Source organism: Schistocerca piceifrons, chromosome 1 (assembly GCF_021461385.2).
Source record: "Schistocerca piceifrons isolate TAMUIC-IGC-003096 chromosome 1, iqSchPice1.1, whole genome shotgun sequence".
Lineage (NCBI taxonomy): Eukaryota > Metazoa > Arthropoda > Insecta > Orthoptera > Acrididae > Schistocerca > Schistocerca piceifrons.
In genome coordinates, this window is record NC_060138.1 from 198,068,268 (window position 1) to 198,084,475 (window position 16,208).

At 41.7% G+C, this 16,208-nt stretch overlaps 1 protein-coding gene across 1 annotated transcript in view; it reads right to left on the reverse strand.

Annotated features, from left to right (window-relative positions):
* The window catches only part of LOC124799410 (maltase 2-like), a 63,126-nt gene that overhangs the window by 538 nt on the left and 46,380 nt on the right, over positions 1–16,208 (reverse strand). Inside the window, exons 6-7 of the mRNA XM_047262925.1 lie at positions 14,507–14,708; positions 4,458–4,903 (exon numbers count right to left, since the gene is read on the reverse strand). Coding sequence (XP_047118881.1) covers positions 4,458–4,903; positions 14,507–14,708 — 648 coding nt within the window. The remainder of the gene's footprint in view (positions 1–4,457; positions 4,904–14,506; positions 14,709–16,208) is intronic.

Genomic DNA, 16,208 nt, shown 5'->3' on the forward strand with positions numbered 1-16,208 from the left:
AACTGCATGACTGGATAGACCTACAGACAGTGTCTCTCCTTCTCATGCATAGAATTTCATGAAAATGACTGTTTTGCGGTTTTTATCTACCACAGAATCGAATATGTTGTTTGTTTACGATAGCATAAACTTGGAAATAATCTTCGTCTCAGAACCATGTGTTGAGAATTATTTCATCTTATCCTTCTGCCCATAATGAATTACTCCAGTCAGGCTCTATGTCACAGTAATTTTGTAAGGAAATAGCCTGAGATCAGTCTGTAAAATTCTTTGTACAGAACCACGAGATATCTCTAGTACTCTTGCTGCCCGCCGGGATGACTTGTTTGGACTTCGTTGAATGGTAACCCGTAGCACTGCAACGTTTTCCGGAGAACGAACAGTCGCTGCCCGGTGTCGTTCTACTTAGAACAAATTGCTTTATTCGTCTAATTTTCTCGGTAACCGGAGAACTGTGTTTCTTGATGGACCCTCAACAACTGTGGAGTAGTATCATAAATCTTCTTTGCTTTTCTGTGACACTTTTCAATACAGCGTAAAGGAGAACTGCCTCCGCACTATGCTAGGCAATGACGAAACTCTAACTTCGAAAAAAGGGACTGGCGATGTTGCAGCAAGACGACCTCTACCGAATTTTACATGAAATAAAACACGTAGGAGCGAAACTGAAATCAAATATAGTAGTGGTACGTTTATTATTCAGCGTTGAAGTCTGTCAATTATTCGTGCGCCAACATATACGTAAAAATAAACTGAGTCTCGACTGTTTATTTTTATGATAAAATGTTACCATTCAACCATTAGAGTCCACGCATCAATGAATTCACTTCCTAATGAGGATGCAGATCAACTCTGCCGGCCGCTGTGGCCGAACGGTTTTAGGCGCTTCAGTCCGGAACCGCGCTGCTGGTACATTCGCAGGTTCGAATCCATGCCTTGGGCTTGTATGTGTGTGATGTCCTTAGGTTAGTTAGGTTTAGGTAGTTCTACGTCTAGGGGACTGATGACCTCAGACGTTAAGTCCCATAGTGCTTAGAGCCATTTGAACCATTTTAGAATAATTCTAAAAACAATATTAAAAGCACTAATTGATGAAGGAATAGAAGATGATGATGATAGGAGATTTTGATAACAAAGTAGGGGAAAACGTACAAAGTTATTAGTAATGGGAAGTTTTGCATATAGTAGGAGCATTTCCCGAGGTGAACATGTTCGTCCATAGCACATTCATCCAGAGGAAGACATAAGGAAACTGGAATTGAGAATAATGAGAATAACTAATGCGTGTTGTATTTCATCACACAATGAGTAGCCGGCCGCGGTGGTCTAGCGGTTCTAGGCGCGCAGTCCGGAACCGCGCGACTGCTACGGTCGCAGGTTCGAATCCTGCCTCGGGCATGGATGTGTGTGATGTCCTTAGGTAGGTTAGGTTTAAGTAGTTGTAAGTTCTAGGGGACTGATGACCGCAGATGTTAAGTCCCATAGTGCTCAGAGCCATTTGAACTATTTTGAACACAATGAGTAATTTTAGAAAAACTTTCATGTGAAACAAAGCGACAGCTAAGCTGAAGACTACTGTTTCACTCAAACGGTAATAGGAAATTTCGTAATATACAGTGAACTATACAAAATCGTTCGAGAACGTTTTCAAAAGGATGTGAGAAGCTACAATGACAACTCGATAAGAGAAACCATTGATACCAGTAGAGTCGAAAGAAACTGCAAGAAAAGAAAACGTTCTAAGGTTCTTTAAATGTTTTTTCAGTTCGAAATGTGAATCGGAACAAATAGTGCACGCTAGAAATAAAGACAGGACGGAAATATGCTAGATGGGTCGTACACAACAATTCGAGGTATGGACAGAGATACGACCACAGCAGATTTTAATAGGAAAGATTTAAGCTGGAAGAAAACTGTGCAAATGAAACTTGCAAGATATTTACAGAATGTCTGAAAAATTGGATATTCCCAAAGATCGGAACATTGCTGCAGTTTTTCAGCTTCACAATAAATGAGACACAAAAGGCCTAAGAATACTTCAAAACTATCACCTTAGTCTCCATAAAGTAAAAAGCTTCCACAGTTTCACGAATCAGGCATTAATGAGGAATCTACAGATATACTGTAGCCTACTATGTGTCGTTCCCATAGATACAGCACAGACAACGTTAGAATAATTAAGCGCTCATAACATCGTTTAAACAATCATTCTCCCCGCGCTCCACACAAAAATGGAACGGGAAGAAACCGTAATGTGTGAGAACGAAAGTAAGCTGTGTGACATTGTTTGTACATCATGAACGTAGACGTACTTGTAGATACCTAATAAAACTACCATCTGTTATAACAAGACAACTGATTTTATTTAGACAAACACAAAAGAAGGCCTCAGAATTGCATATAGCAGACTGGACTATGGACAATAGAGAAGAAATTTTAGAAGGGAACAATGGGTGTAAATTTCTATGTTGTTTGAGCCTCGTAGATTCATAACAAGTTTTAGGATAATTTTAAATATTACGTGTAAAAACACTTCTTGAGAAAGATATGTGTCTCAAACTATCTTAGAATACTGAAGAATGTATACTGCCATATCATTCATAACATTTCATCAGGATTGTGAGACATTTAGATCTCAGAAAGGAGTCAAGCAAGGAGATACTATAGTTCCAAAACTATTCTCAGTAGCTACAGAGTATTTTTTACACCCTTAAACTTGGAAACTAAAGAAGGAATATGTTTTAATTCAGTATACAAAGTGTGGAACTTTAATAGTGGCAACTACTTGTTTACAGCTGGTACAAAATAGATACGTGTTTCAAAGTTTTACTGACCTGCAAAGTAGTCACCAGCACTGTGTATAAGCCGTCGCCAGCGATGTGCAAGTCGTAGGATACTCTTAGCAGTGCCAGTTGTATTTACTGTTAGAGCGGCGCGGTCTATTGCCCGACGAATTTGTAGCAGTTCTGAAGCGAATGCAGTGAAGTGTTTCCTTCAGTTTAGAAATCGAGTTGAAATCACGAGGGCTTAAGTCAGGGGACTGCAGTAGGTGGTATAGCACCTGATTGATGGGGCTGCTAAGTGCTATACCACTTATTGCACTCCCATGACTTAAGCCCTCGTGAGTTCAACTCGATTTCTAAACTGAAGGAAACACTTCACGGCATTCGCTTCAGAACTGCTACAAATTCGTCGGGCAATAGACCGCGCCGCTCGAACTGTCAACACAACTGCAACTGCTAAGAGTATCCTACGACTTCCACATCACTGGCAACGTGTTATACACATTGCTGGTGACTACTTTGAATGTCAGTTAAACTTTGAAACACGTATCTACTTTGTACGAGCTGTAAATAAATAGTTGTCACTATTAAAGTTCCAACTCTCGTAGGTGGATACGTTTTGTATTGCTGAAGGTATTTTGCACCATACAAGGCAAGAACTTAATAGATCTAGTTGAAAATGAGACATGACAAACAATGCAATTTAACTAAAATAATATATAATAGCAATATGAAAAAGAAAATTGTACAGATTAAGTGACCGCTACGGTCGCAGGTTCGAATCCTGCCTCCGACATGGATGTGTGTGGTACCCTTAGCTTAGTTAGGTTCTAAGAGACTGATGACCTCAGATGTTGAGTCCCATAGTGCTCAGAGCCATCTGAACCATTTTGTATAAATTAAGAAGTATTCGTAGGTGAAGGTGACGAATTTTTTTTATTTAATGCAGTTGAACACACCTAGCTGGACACATAAAAACAAAGTAAAACAAACGGAAAATCACAGTTAGAAATTAAACAGTTCGAAATCTAAGTGTCCGTTAGGGTGACCTAATGGATAGGCCTTTAGAGGCGTTAGAAGACATGAAGTAACAACATTGATACGAATAGCTGAAGACCACAATGTTTGGAAAAGTCGTGAGGCTGCCTTCATCGAATAGTTGGTGTGAAATGATTGATGATAATGACAAAATGGTTCAAATGGCTCTGAGTACTATGGGACTTAACTTCTGAGGTCTTCAGTCCCCTAGAACTTACAACTACTTAAACCTAACTAACCTAAGAACATCACACACATCCATGCCCGAGGCAGGATTCGAACTTGCGACCGTAGCGGTCGCGCGGTTTCAGACTGAAGCGCCTAGAACCGCTCGGCCACACCGGCCGGCAATGAAAATGATGTTGATAGTTACTGAACGGATGACCTTTAGATTGCGCTGGAGCCAATCGCTTTAAATGGAGATTCGGGTCACGATGGTGATGCTGGTAGTGGTGGTGGACTTGGTGGTGGTGGGGGTGGTGGTGGTACGAATGCTGAGGGTAATGACTGTATTGGTGATGGTGAGGAATATATGACAGTGATGATGGTTCTCCTGAGTCTTGTGATGATGATGTTCACTATGGCGGTCTGTGCTAGCCATGATTGGAGACTGAACTCATAGAGCTGTCTGGGTACCTGGAGAAAGCGATGACTTGGGCGGAACTGTTGACGGCCGTCACTCCAGTCTGCACAGCTGGTTCGTCTCTGAGCGCCACCAGCTGGCGGTAGGTCTTGAGGTGGCTCCTACCAGCTTCCTCCTGAGCTTCAGCGTTGAGGGTAACGTAGTTCTCGTTCACTGGTAGCCAGGTCTCGTTAGCTGTGCTAAAGCCCGCATTCGTGCTGTTGTCCCATTGGAAGGGCGTCCTCTCAGGGTCTCTGGAATTGCCGAGTGTGACACCGTCCCAGCACCCTGCAGGGTCTGTAGCAATTTCACATGTCATGTTGTAGTTGTCCTCCATGCCGATTTCCTCTCCGTTGTAGGTGACGGCGGTTCCAGGTAGCAGCGTCACCAGCATGTTCATGCCGTCCACCAGGTCTGGGCTGAAGCGGCTGGCCACGCGGTGCTGGTCGTGGTTGCCGATCTGCAGAGGAAAGCGGTAATACAACTACCGTAAATACACTTGGATGATAAAAGTCATGGGGTAGCGATATGCAAATACACAGATGGCTGTAGTACCGCGTACGAAACGTATAAAACGGCAGTGCGTTGGCGGAGCTATCATTTATTCATAGGTGATTCATTTGAAAGCAGAAACTCGGATTGGGATTAAATCTACCATTCCCTTTCTAAGGAACCATTCCGGGATTTGGGTGGAGCGATGTTGGGAAATCACAGAAGATATAAATCAGGATGGTCGGATGCGCTATGAACCGTCCTACTCCAGACTGGGTGTTCAATGCGCTGAACACTGCGCCAATTCGCTCAGTCTGGGATGTAAAAAGAAATGAAGCATTCAGATGCGTTAAAATGGTCTGGGCATTACGAACTCCTTTTGCGTTGCAGTGCTAACGTTACTTATAAAATATCACAAAACATGAACCTATCAGTTTCTGCAAAGACACTTTTCAAGAGTAGAAGGAGTTGTTCTTCAGAAAGTTCTGTAATTTACTCTTAAACTGCACCGTATTATCTACAATATATCAAATATACTCCGGCAGATTTCTAAATACATGTGTCACTCCTTTCTGCACCACTCTGAAGCGTTTGTAGGGGTTGTTTTGATGATGGTGTTCCGTTCATGAGATTCACTATTCTTTGAGAAGCGAAAATAATTTTAACGAAAAGACGTTAATCAATATACCTACTGTCAAAGAGTTGTCAGAGTACTTAGTTTTCTTAAGAGGTATATGTGGGATATCGTTCTTATATGTGTTCTGAAAGTGTTTGTGCTAGCATTCTATGCTGAGTTACCTCAAGGAATGAGTCGGTAACTCAGTGGTAAATGGAAATCTTCAGAATACTTTAGTTCCTTAGTTTTTAATTAAACTATACCAATAAGTTGTTCAATAAAGGTTGTGATTTGTGTGTAACTTAGAAAACTTAACACAGTCGATTTCCCGTAGACAATTTTTACAACTCGTGGAGTCTTACAAGAAGCAGTTCACTGTGTGTGGTGAGTCTTGTCAAAGTTTAATGGTAATCAGTTTGATTTTAACCATCTTCTGACTTTTTGAACTTTACGTTAGTTCCTTCTTATGTAGACTGCCACCAGGTATTATTCCTTTGTTACATCATCGAAAAGGGTACCATCAGATCTTCTGATTCTGTAAAATAGAGACAATTTAATAGTATCAGAAACAACTGGGGTCCCAAACCAGAACCCTCCAATACCTCATTTCTGATTCCTTCAAAATCTTAATGGAGCTGCTACGTGATTGATGTACAACTAGTTAAGTTTAATTTCTGTCATCAAGATGTAAACCATATATGTGCTTGCCACCAAGAATGACTCCGAAAGTTATGATAGGAGCATACTTTCGGAGTTATTGTAGGTGCCAACAGTTAGTGACTCATCCTGCATAACATTTAAAAACTTGCATCAAGATGTAATTGCTCACACAATCAAAATATTTGCCTTACTATGATAATAATTTCTGATTTACTGATTCCATAAGAGGAAGTCAAATGAAAACGAGATAGATGGAAGAAAAGTGGTTAATCTGTTTATTATTTCAAAAGTAACAGCCATAACAGCGAATACATTTACCCATGCGTGTTATTCTTTATCCAAACAAAGTCGTTGGCCACGAATGTCTTTCTTTAGCACTCCAAGCGCATCCAAATCATATGGGGAGAGATTTGGACTATATGGAGGATATGTAAGGACTTCCCAGCGTAATTTCTGCAGCGTAGGGAAAATAACCTTGGCAACATCTGGTTACACTTAACCAGACTGATGCCGTCTTTCAACATGCCTAGGCGTCTGGACTTGATGGTACACTTCAGTTAACGCACAGCCAGCCGTACGTGAACACTTTACAAAAACTGCAAATCGCCATCACGTTCAAATACACACGAATGTGATGGACTTCGTCATTCTGTTGCAGGATAATGCTCGCCGACTTGTTGACAAGGTTGTTTCGATTACCTTGCAAAACTTCCCTGGGTAGCGCTTATACAACTTCCATACAGTCCCGATCAATTCCAATACGATTTCCATATTTTTCAAGCCTTGCAGTGGTCATCGATTTGCTTTGGACGAAGAGGTGCACATCGACGACTGAAACATTTTTCGAAGAATACACTGACCATCTTGTCTCACAGTGGGAGAAATATCTTAACACATATGGCGATTACTTTTGAAATAATGAATAGTTTACTTACTTTTTTCCATCTCTATCGTTTTCATATGACTGCCCCTTATAGTATATCATCTGTTAAGCTAAGTGTAGGCTGTCCAGTTTATTGTCTTCTTTGAAGTAAAAGCTGTTTACTGCTGGGCATGATTTACCGTAGAAGTTGTTCACAAAGTGTAGTGGACATGTTGTTATTCATTTTTAAAATAGTGACAATAATGTGTTTCACCAGTGTATTATCTACTATTTTGTGGAGTGTCTTCACAACAGCATCTTCAAACCAATCTGAGAAACTTCCACTACGAAAAATCTCGTTACATACTTAACTTAATATTTTCCAAAGTTCAGGGTGAAGAATAATTCATTATTTCAATATAAACTAACTCTTTCTAAGGATGTGGATAATACTGAAAACTACTTTTAGAGATGCTGAATGTAGTTAAATGTTACCAGACTTGCAGAAACTAGTGTCCTATTCTTTCTCTTTCAGAGAAATCCTTAACCCATCAACAGTGAACAAGAGGGAATGAGAAGCAATCCAGATTTGACAAATCAATGAACAGCCGTACTTTGTCTGGTAGCGCTACTCTGTTTACGTGCCTTTTCATGCTTTCTGCGTGTAACATAGGCATATCACTGATATCAACGCAGGTGAGAAGCATCTGCTTTCGTATCGGTTCTGTATTCGATTTACAGCACCCGGTAGAGCCGGTACTTACGAGTCTTTTCTCCTTTTACTGAGTAATGACAAAATCCAGATGATCCATACAATGTTGATAACAGGAGCTTGTCTCTTGTCTCATCCTACAAATGCAGTGTCGAGCTTATCTGGACAGCGGCATCCTATGGGAGAAGGAGGCCTGCTCAGCACACGGACCTACCATTGGACATTACCTGCCACTATGCACGCAGTTGCCGGCAGTCAGTGACATCGGGTATAGCTTCCCCCTCCCGACCCCCTTTGTACAGATCTGCGTCATCCTCTTAGGTTTTGTGCGGCTAGTGTCTATTTTCATTTCTTAAGTGCCAACCTTAGTCGATTTTTGTTGTTGTGCTTTGGCTGCGCAAGGCTAGATAAAAATCGTGAACATGATGACCTTGAAACTTCCTGGCAGATTAAAACTGTGTGCTGGACCGAGATTCGAACTCGGGACTTTTGCCTTTCTCGGGCAAGTGCTCTGCCATCTGAGCTACCCAAGCACGACTCACAACCCGTCCTCATAGCTTCAATTCCGCCAGTACCTCGTCTCCCATCTTCCACACTTCACAGAAGCTCTCCTTCGAACCTTGCAGCACTGCTGGAAGAAAGGATATTGTGGAGAAATGGCTTAGCCATTGCCTCGGGGATGTTTCCAGAATGAAATTTTCACTCTGCAGCGGAGTGTGTGCTGATATCAAACTTCCTGGCAGATTAAAACTGTGTGCCGGACGGACACTCTAAATCTGGACCTTAGTCTTTCGCGGGCAAGTGCTCTACCATCTGAGCTACCAAGCACGACTCACGACCCGTGCACACAGCAATGACCTTGTTTAATGTTTTCTTCAATTTGTGCACGAAGGACCTATCGAGTTTGAAACTGAGCATAAACTTGGAATTTTTCTATTTATATTTTCTACTGAACCTTTTCTAATATACACGCTTAAGTTGCTCTCTTTCAGAAACACGGTGTTTCTTTTATTTTACGCTGCACAATGTTGTGTATGATGTGTTTATGTACATTTAAATGCAATGATCGTGACATGTGTGTAAAATTATATTTATCTATACATTTTATGGGAAAGACTTTCTGACCTTTTTGTTGCTGAACGTGCTGTCTATCTGTTGCTATGACAACCCAAGTTAAGTAATACAGCTCATGAGTTGCCTCAGCGTACTTGGTAGCCGTGTATTATCACTGTTTTTTGTTATTAATTATTTTCGTAAAATATATGTTGATGTGCTTATCATTAGAGTATTACTTAAATAAATTTCTGTTTTTGTTCTACGCAAGGAAAGAAGGAATGTGTTCAGTGGCTAATACAATACTTGTCTACGATCAGCAAGTGCTCATAGATTATATAAGCTAACAATGAATGTGTTCCACGGTTAACTATTAGTGTGTGGAGTGAGTGTAAATCAAGGGAACCATCAGTGGAACGAATGAGTGAGTGAAGGGGTAATGTATATAAAAGAATTGTAAATAAGTCAGAGAATAAGTCAGGATTAAAACTAGCAATATTTTTAAACTTTTTCATTTTGTAATAAATGGGATTTGCAGGCTGGATGTATTCTTAAAAAGAAAATTTACCTACATCTACTGTAAAACAAAACATTAAAGCCGGCCGAAGTGGCCGTGCGGTTGAAGGCGCTGCAGTCTGGAACCGCAAGACCGCTACGGTCGCAGGTTCGAATCCTGCCTCGGGCATGGATGTTTGTGATGTCCTTAGGTTAGTTAGGTTTAACTAGTTCTAAGTTCTAGGGGACTAATGACCTCAGCAGTTGAGTCCCATAGTGCTCAGAGCCATTTGAACCAAAACATTAAATAAAATCCTTCATCATCCACACCAGATATGAGGATGAATGAGTTTGGTGATATGTGTAAATACAGGGACTGAATTTTATGTTTTCGTATTGGCGGAGCAGCACCGTTTCCCACGTCCTTGACATTCCTACTTCCACTTGTAGTATGGAGTTCCTACTTACTGTGTAACTAAAAGAAGATATGAATGAGAGAAAAGGAGAGAATTTCATTGATGGTGTGACGTCGTAATCCATTCCTGTAACTCCATGCACCCAAAATTTTATTGAGAGGTGAGAGTGATGAGAGGCATGAGTCTGTTCCCACCGTGAAACATCTTATTTTTCTTCTTTAGATTCCTTTAATGAAAATTACAGTCATATTTTACTGCACGGTTTGTAGGGGCTGCTAAGTACAGAAAGAATCTCAGTGACTGTAAAGATCAAGCCATTTTTTTCTATTTATTAACCTTCTGTGTTAGGATTCATAACTTTTGCATGCAGAATAGTAAATGTCATTTGCGAGCCTTCGTCTGGTGACTCAGCAGTACGCCACAGCATATGATGCGCGCTGAGACCCTGCAGACATACGTTCAAAAGGGCAGGGGCTGACTTCTGAGACTCGTAACAAGAGTAGGAGAGGTAATGTGTCTGGTCAGCCATTCCAGTGGAGCTACAGTTTTTGCAACATGCTGTAGGAACACTGCAAGGTATCTGGCTAAGAAAGGTGAGGCTAATGAATAGTGTAGAGGGTCGCCCATAGCAAATAAACGGCCGTTTTGCCAACAATCCCATCTAGGTCAAAGAACGCTTTTCAGTGGGCATTTTACTCGGATCTGTGACTTCTTGAAGGCAGGTGGAACTGTAAACAGTTTGACCACATTCCTATCTCCTGCTGCTCTGAGGCAACCAACTGCATTCAGTTTTGTGAACTATGTTTTCGGCCTGCTGGAGAAAGCATGTTGTGTCAGCCTGATGTCAACGGCAGTCGTGTGGGTATTACTTCTGTTGGGTCCTGCCCACTCATTGCAGATGGTATCTGTTCTTTCGGACATATCCGAAAGAACAGAAGAACCGTGCAGCTCTCTAGAATAAAATGATAATTAAATCAAGACGCTAAGCTGCCGACAGGCGTTGATATACATCATCAGGGACAGTTGTGTGCCCCGACCGGGACTTGAACCCGGGCTCTAGTCCCGGTCGGGGCACACGTTTTCAACTGTCGCCATTGATGTATATCAACGCCTGTCGGTAGCTTGGGGTCTTGATTTAATTATCATTTCATTGCAGATAGGGTGCCTAAACGATGCAGCCTTCTCAGAATGCTATACAACAATTCAAGCACATAACATTAGTAGTTTTGTTTCAATAAAGCAGGCTGACAATATTTAACTTTATATGCACAACAAATGTTGCAAGCGATGGGCGACATGCAAATAGTAATCTTCTTCGCTCTTTACAAACTCCAAACAAGCAATAGATATGGATCACTACTATCTGATATCGTAGCACTCTCTCCTAGGCCGTGCTAATACTCAGCGAACGCTTTCCACTAATGTTCTGGTCGAGGCTGGCAGGAGCGGCGTTCAAAAAATGTTCAAATGTGTGTGAATTCCTAAGGGACCCAACTGCTAAGTGCATCGGCTCCTAGACTTACACACTACTTTAACTAGCTTATGCTAAGAACAACACACACACCCATGCTCGAGGGAGGACTCGAACCTACAGCAGCAGGGGCCGCGCAGACCGTGATACGGCTCCTCAAACAGAGCGTCCACTCCGGCGGAGCTTATATTCAATTCTTGCAGGTGTCGCCCCTGTCGTGGCGTGGCCGTAGCCAGCGCACCATTGGCCGAAGTCGTTTCACCGCCTTCTCTGGTCTTGATTTCTTAGTCTTCGTTCCGGCGCTTGTGGTTACGCCAGAACAACATCCACCAAAGGTGGGACATGTTCTTATTGGTCAGTCTTAAAACATTCTCAAGAGTTTGAGACTAGGATCTGACTGAGCCGTGGCGGCTGGCGCTAGGGTGTTCTACTTGCATCGCTGATATCGATATTCGGCTGTCTTGCTATCTTTGACTGCTCCCCCCCGGCGGGTTTTCCGGGTGAACGTGTGACGTAAGAGTCTCCGGTCGGCGTTCATAGGACCAACTTGTGTTGAAAACAAGCCGGCGACCCTAACCATGGTGCATGCGCCTCGCCGTGCTCGCCGTCCTTGTCTTTTGTCGCGTCGGATGTAAGGGGCCGGTCATTGGGAGCCTTGACGTGCAAAACTGTGGTGGGCTCGTCGACTCACGCTGAACCTCTTCCCAGTTCGTAATTTGCAAGCTACAAGTTATTCTGTGTTTAACTAAGAAGATTGTTGAAACTTATTCTGGCATTTGTAGCTGCCAGAGATGGTTCTGAAATTGGCTCCACAGTGGCTATTTTAAGGAGGCTGATGTTCCTCATTTCGTTCCCCATCATATGTGAGGTGTGTATCTTAAGTGGTTTCCATGCAAGTTTTAACTTGATTTAGGACATATTGGCCGCTTGGAGACTGGTTGTTGTTCACGCGCCAGGCAGCTGTAGAGTTAATAGTTTAATCATTTTTTATGGCAGGATTTGGTACGTTTCATTTAATGTTGAAAGTGCCTTAAGGCAACTGAAAGTGATCTCTAAGTTTCTTGCTAATTTACTGGGGGACGGGTACTGTTAGAGTATTGCTCCATAAGAATTTGGGGTCAGGCTTAATATATTTTCCACTGTGGTTGTGATTTGACCTTGTTTTCATTGAAATCTATTTGTGCTGTAGGCCATTTGCTAAGTCTACTCGTTTCCTGGCGTTGGTGCGATTATGGATTCTTGTCAGGACAGCGCATTGTGAGGCTGGTCGGACTATATACAAACATATATCGCCGGCTTGTGAGCCTGCGCACAAGCCGTGGGGAGTGAACGCTCGTATTGCCTGCCGGCCGTAGCGTCATTGCTTCCAAATACTGCTGTGGGCCTTAATGCTCTTCTCTAAAGTTAAGTGAGGCCACTTTGTTAATATTAGCGTTTCTGTAAGTTATTTTACTGCTTAATACTAGCCATTCTTATCCAACACTTACGTTAATCGTTTGTGTATCTTTAATGAATGTGCAACTTGTTATTTTTCCTGTGTGCCAGTTTTGCGACCTTGGTTAGCCCACTTCGCGTTTTTAGTATAAGCATGGTTCACTGTGTACCTTTATGTGGGCAGTTCAGTTTTATTAAGCTTTAAGATCTTTGTTTTTTTAATGAATTTGTGGTATTATGTGGCTGCGTAAGTTTTGCAAGTGTATAGTGTTAGTAGCCTTTTGAGATATCGTTAAACAAGAAAGATTGTTTATGATTGATTATTTACGTGCCTACTATCTATTTTTTTGATTTCGGATGCAAAATATAATCCTTATTCGTGTTTATGTAATTCAATTAATGTAAAAATGTGTAGACTGCATCAGTAAGAGGGCAAATGTCCAAATTGAAGTTTATAGTAAAGTCTGTTTCGAGTCAAATTAAAATCGTAAGACAATCAGAAGCTTGTCCTTCACCAGTGATCCCGGGCTTCCCATTTTCTTTAAATAACAGTGATGAGATTGTAATTTTGGTTTCCTAAAGAACTGAGTGGTACCACGGTTCACTGACTTTCTGGGAATTGTGTGCGTAGACAAATCCAGGGATTCGTGGACTGAAAAAGAAATCGATGGAGGAGGATAGATAGGTAGAATGTTCTAAAAACTGCGTAGACAAGAAGCCAACTGATTGGAGAACTTTTTACATCGCTTCTTTGGCGAGAGAGCAGACAGAGCGTTATCAATAACCTCACTGGCCAGAATTTGGTACATCTTTTTTCACTGGAGAATTGTGAAGCAGACTCTGCTTAGAGCAGGGACAGGAGACATGGTGGAGACTTTTTCAGGGGTAGGACTGCGAGGAGAAGATCCTGGTGCTAGAATTAGAGGCTTCAGCGAGGAAATTCGGCAGAGAATGAAACTTCTGAATGTCAGCTTGTGCATTGTCAGACGAGTGGCGAAAGTAGCCATTAGGACCGTATACAGTTTTCCTCTATGCACATCATCTTGGTGAGATTATCTGGTGGCGTCAGCAGGTTAGGTAGGAGCAAAGACAGGCTTTTTTTCACTCAATTACATTCATCTAGGCTCATCCATAACCAAGTGAGCAGGAGTAGCTGCTTATTTGCTTTCCATTCTCTGTTTGGTATGATCTTACAATCACTGTGCAACCAGCAGAGACCATGCTTCCTCCAGTTAAATTATTGGACTATTATTTTTGAAACCCTTCATTCCTTTTCCGAGAACTTTGCCAAGTTTTGCTTGCTCTGTCTCATTTCTTTTCCTTAAATCGCTGTTGCTTCTGTCATGTGCCTAATTAAGATTCATGTGAATGTTACGGTTGACATGTGCACACTGAGAATGGTTGCAATAAACTTAGGTTCACTTGGGCCAAGATTTAAATTCAGGAGTTAGTGAATCCATTTTTCCCGACTGCGTACCTTTAGCGATTTTTTTCCTAGCTCAACACCCAGGACTCATTTACCAGGGCCAGCTCCCTAGCTATCGTCAAATTCGATATACACAGTTATTAATTCAGTATCTGAGTTATTTGGGGAGGAATCTGCCTCTCAGTAGCCCAACTGATGCAGATCCCACTAGCAGACGGAAGGCTCACGTTCATAAACCCCCATTGGGGCTTATTACCTTGCGTATAACGGATGCCAGTGACATCACTTTTCCTAAAACTAACTATGAAATGCGTGTTGCTGAACTCTTCTCATCTTAAGATTCTTTTTTGTGTTGTGCATGGTCAAAATAAAATTTTAAAAAACTGTATCAGAGAAACTTATTATCAACGCCAAGAATAAACATACCACCCAGTTGGACCATACTCCCCGCTCGTCGACAATGTCGATCCAGTTGCTGATGACTTCAGCGAAGTCCGCAGCAGTGGAGCTGGCGTTGACATCGGTGATCAGCAGGAAGTTGAAGGAGAAGTCAGCCCCAGGATTGGTCTCGTTGCCGTAGTAGCCCAGAATCTGGTCCACTGTGCCGTAGGACTCGGTTATCATGGTCCTGGAAAACCATAAAACCACTTAACAACTCTGGAAGCAAACCCCAAATTTTTGCCAAGTCTTTGCTCACACGGACCCACGAGATACATTAACAACGTGTGCTGGACAGTGACTTCAAGATCCGTAGGGTCCGCTCTATCTACTCATATCCACTCCCCAGTACGACAATTTCAGTTTGTCAGTGCTTTCCATCCGTAATCCCTATATATCTCTGATCGTAATAACATATTTTACTTGAGTTCGTGAAGTTTAAACAATATTTTTTCTGTTCTTCTCCCTAAATTAAGACATATGAAAGAGGAGATTATTGTAAACATGTTCCTCATCATCGTCACTTATTGCACATAACCAGCCCAGTTAGGCTCATGGCAGAAGACAAAAATTATACCAATACATAAACATAAAACATTACGAAATAGTCAACACGTACATTCCACGAATCATGAATAAATAGAATGGTAACATCACAGAAATTGATTTCAAGTGTTTGCCCATTTGCTTTTGTTCAAATGGTTCAAATGGCTCTGAGCACTATGGGACTTAACATCTGTGGTCATCAGTCCCCTAGAACATAGAACTTCTTAAACCTTGTAAGTAGGCTGTTTATGTTTTCTTATTGGCAACGTTACGTAGCGCTCAATATGAAAATCACTGGCTGTGCTGTGTGCAGTCTGTGGCTAGTTTACATTGTTGTCTGCCATTGTAGTGTTGGGCAGCTGCAGCTGGATGTGAACAGCGCGTAGCGTTGCGCAGTTGGAGGTGAGCCGCCAGCAGTGGTGGATGTGGGGAGAGAGATGGCGGAGTTTTGAAATTTGTCATGAACTGCTATATTTATATATGATGATATCAAGGTAAATACATTGTTTGTTCTCTATTAATATCTTTCATTTGCTAACTATCCCTATCAGTAGTTAGTGCCTTCCATAGTTTGAATCTTTTATTTAGCTGGCAGTAGTGGCGCTCGCTGTATTGCAGTAGCTTGAGCAGCGAAGATTTTTGTGAGGTAAGTGATTTGTGAAAGGTATAGTTTAATGTTAGTCAGGGCCATTCTTTTGTAGGGAATTTTGAAAGTCAGATTGCGTTGCGCTAACAAAATATTGTGTGTCAGTTTAAGCACAGTCATGTATAAATTGTTCAAAGGGGACGTTTCATATGTAGACCCGTAGCCGATGATACCTCACTGGAATCTTCTGATTTTTTTCTTGTAGTTTGTGTAATTAGTGTAGATTCTGTTCATTGCTAGCGCGTAATTATAGAGAGAATTTCCTTTGTAGTTGCAGTCTTTCATTGTTGTACAGTAAAACAGTTGTGGCATGCATGTAGATTTGCACCAAGTATTTCGCAGCTGCGCTTGCGATTAACTAGATATTATTTTCAGTGCTATGTTAATGTGTTCTCTTATTTTTGATCTTCAAATTGTGTTTTTCTGTGTTGTCGTGTGAAATATTGTGACAATTATGGCGTGTGAAAAACGTAATACTAGGCTCCAAAGTAAACTGAG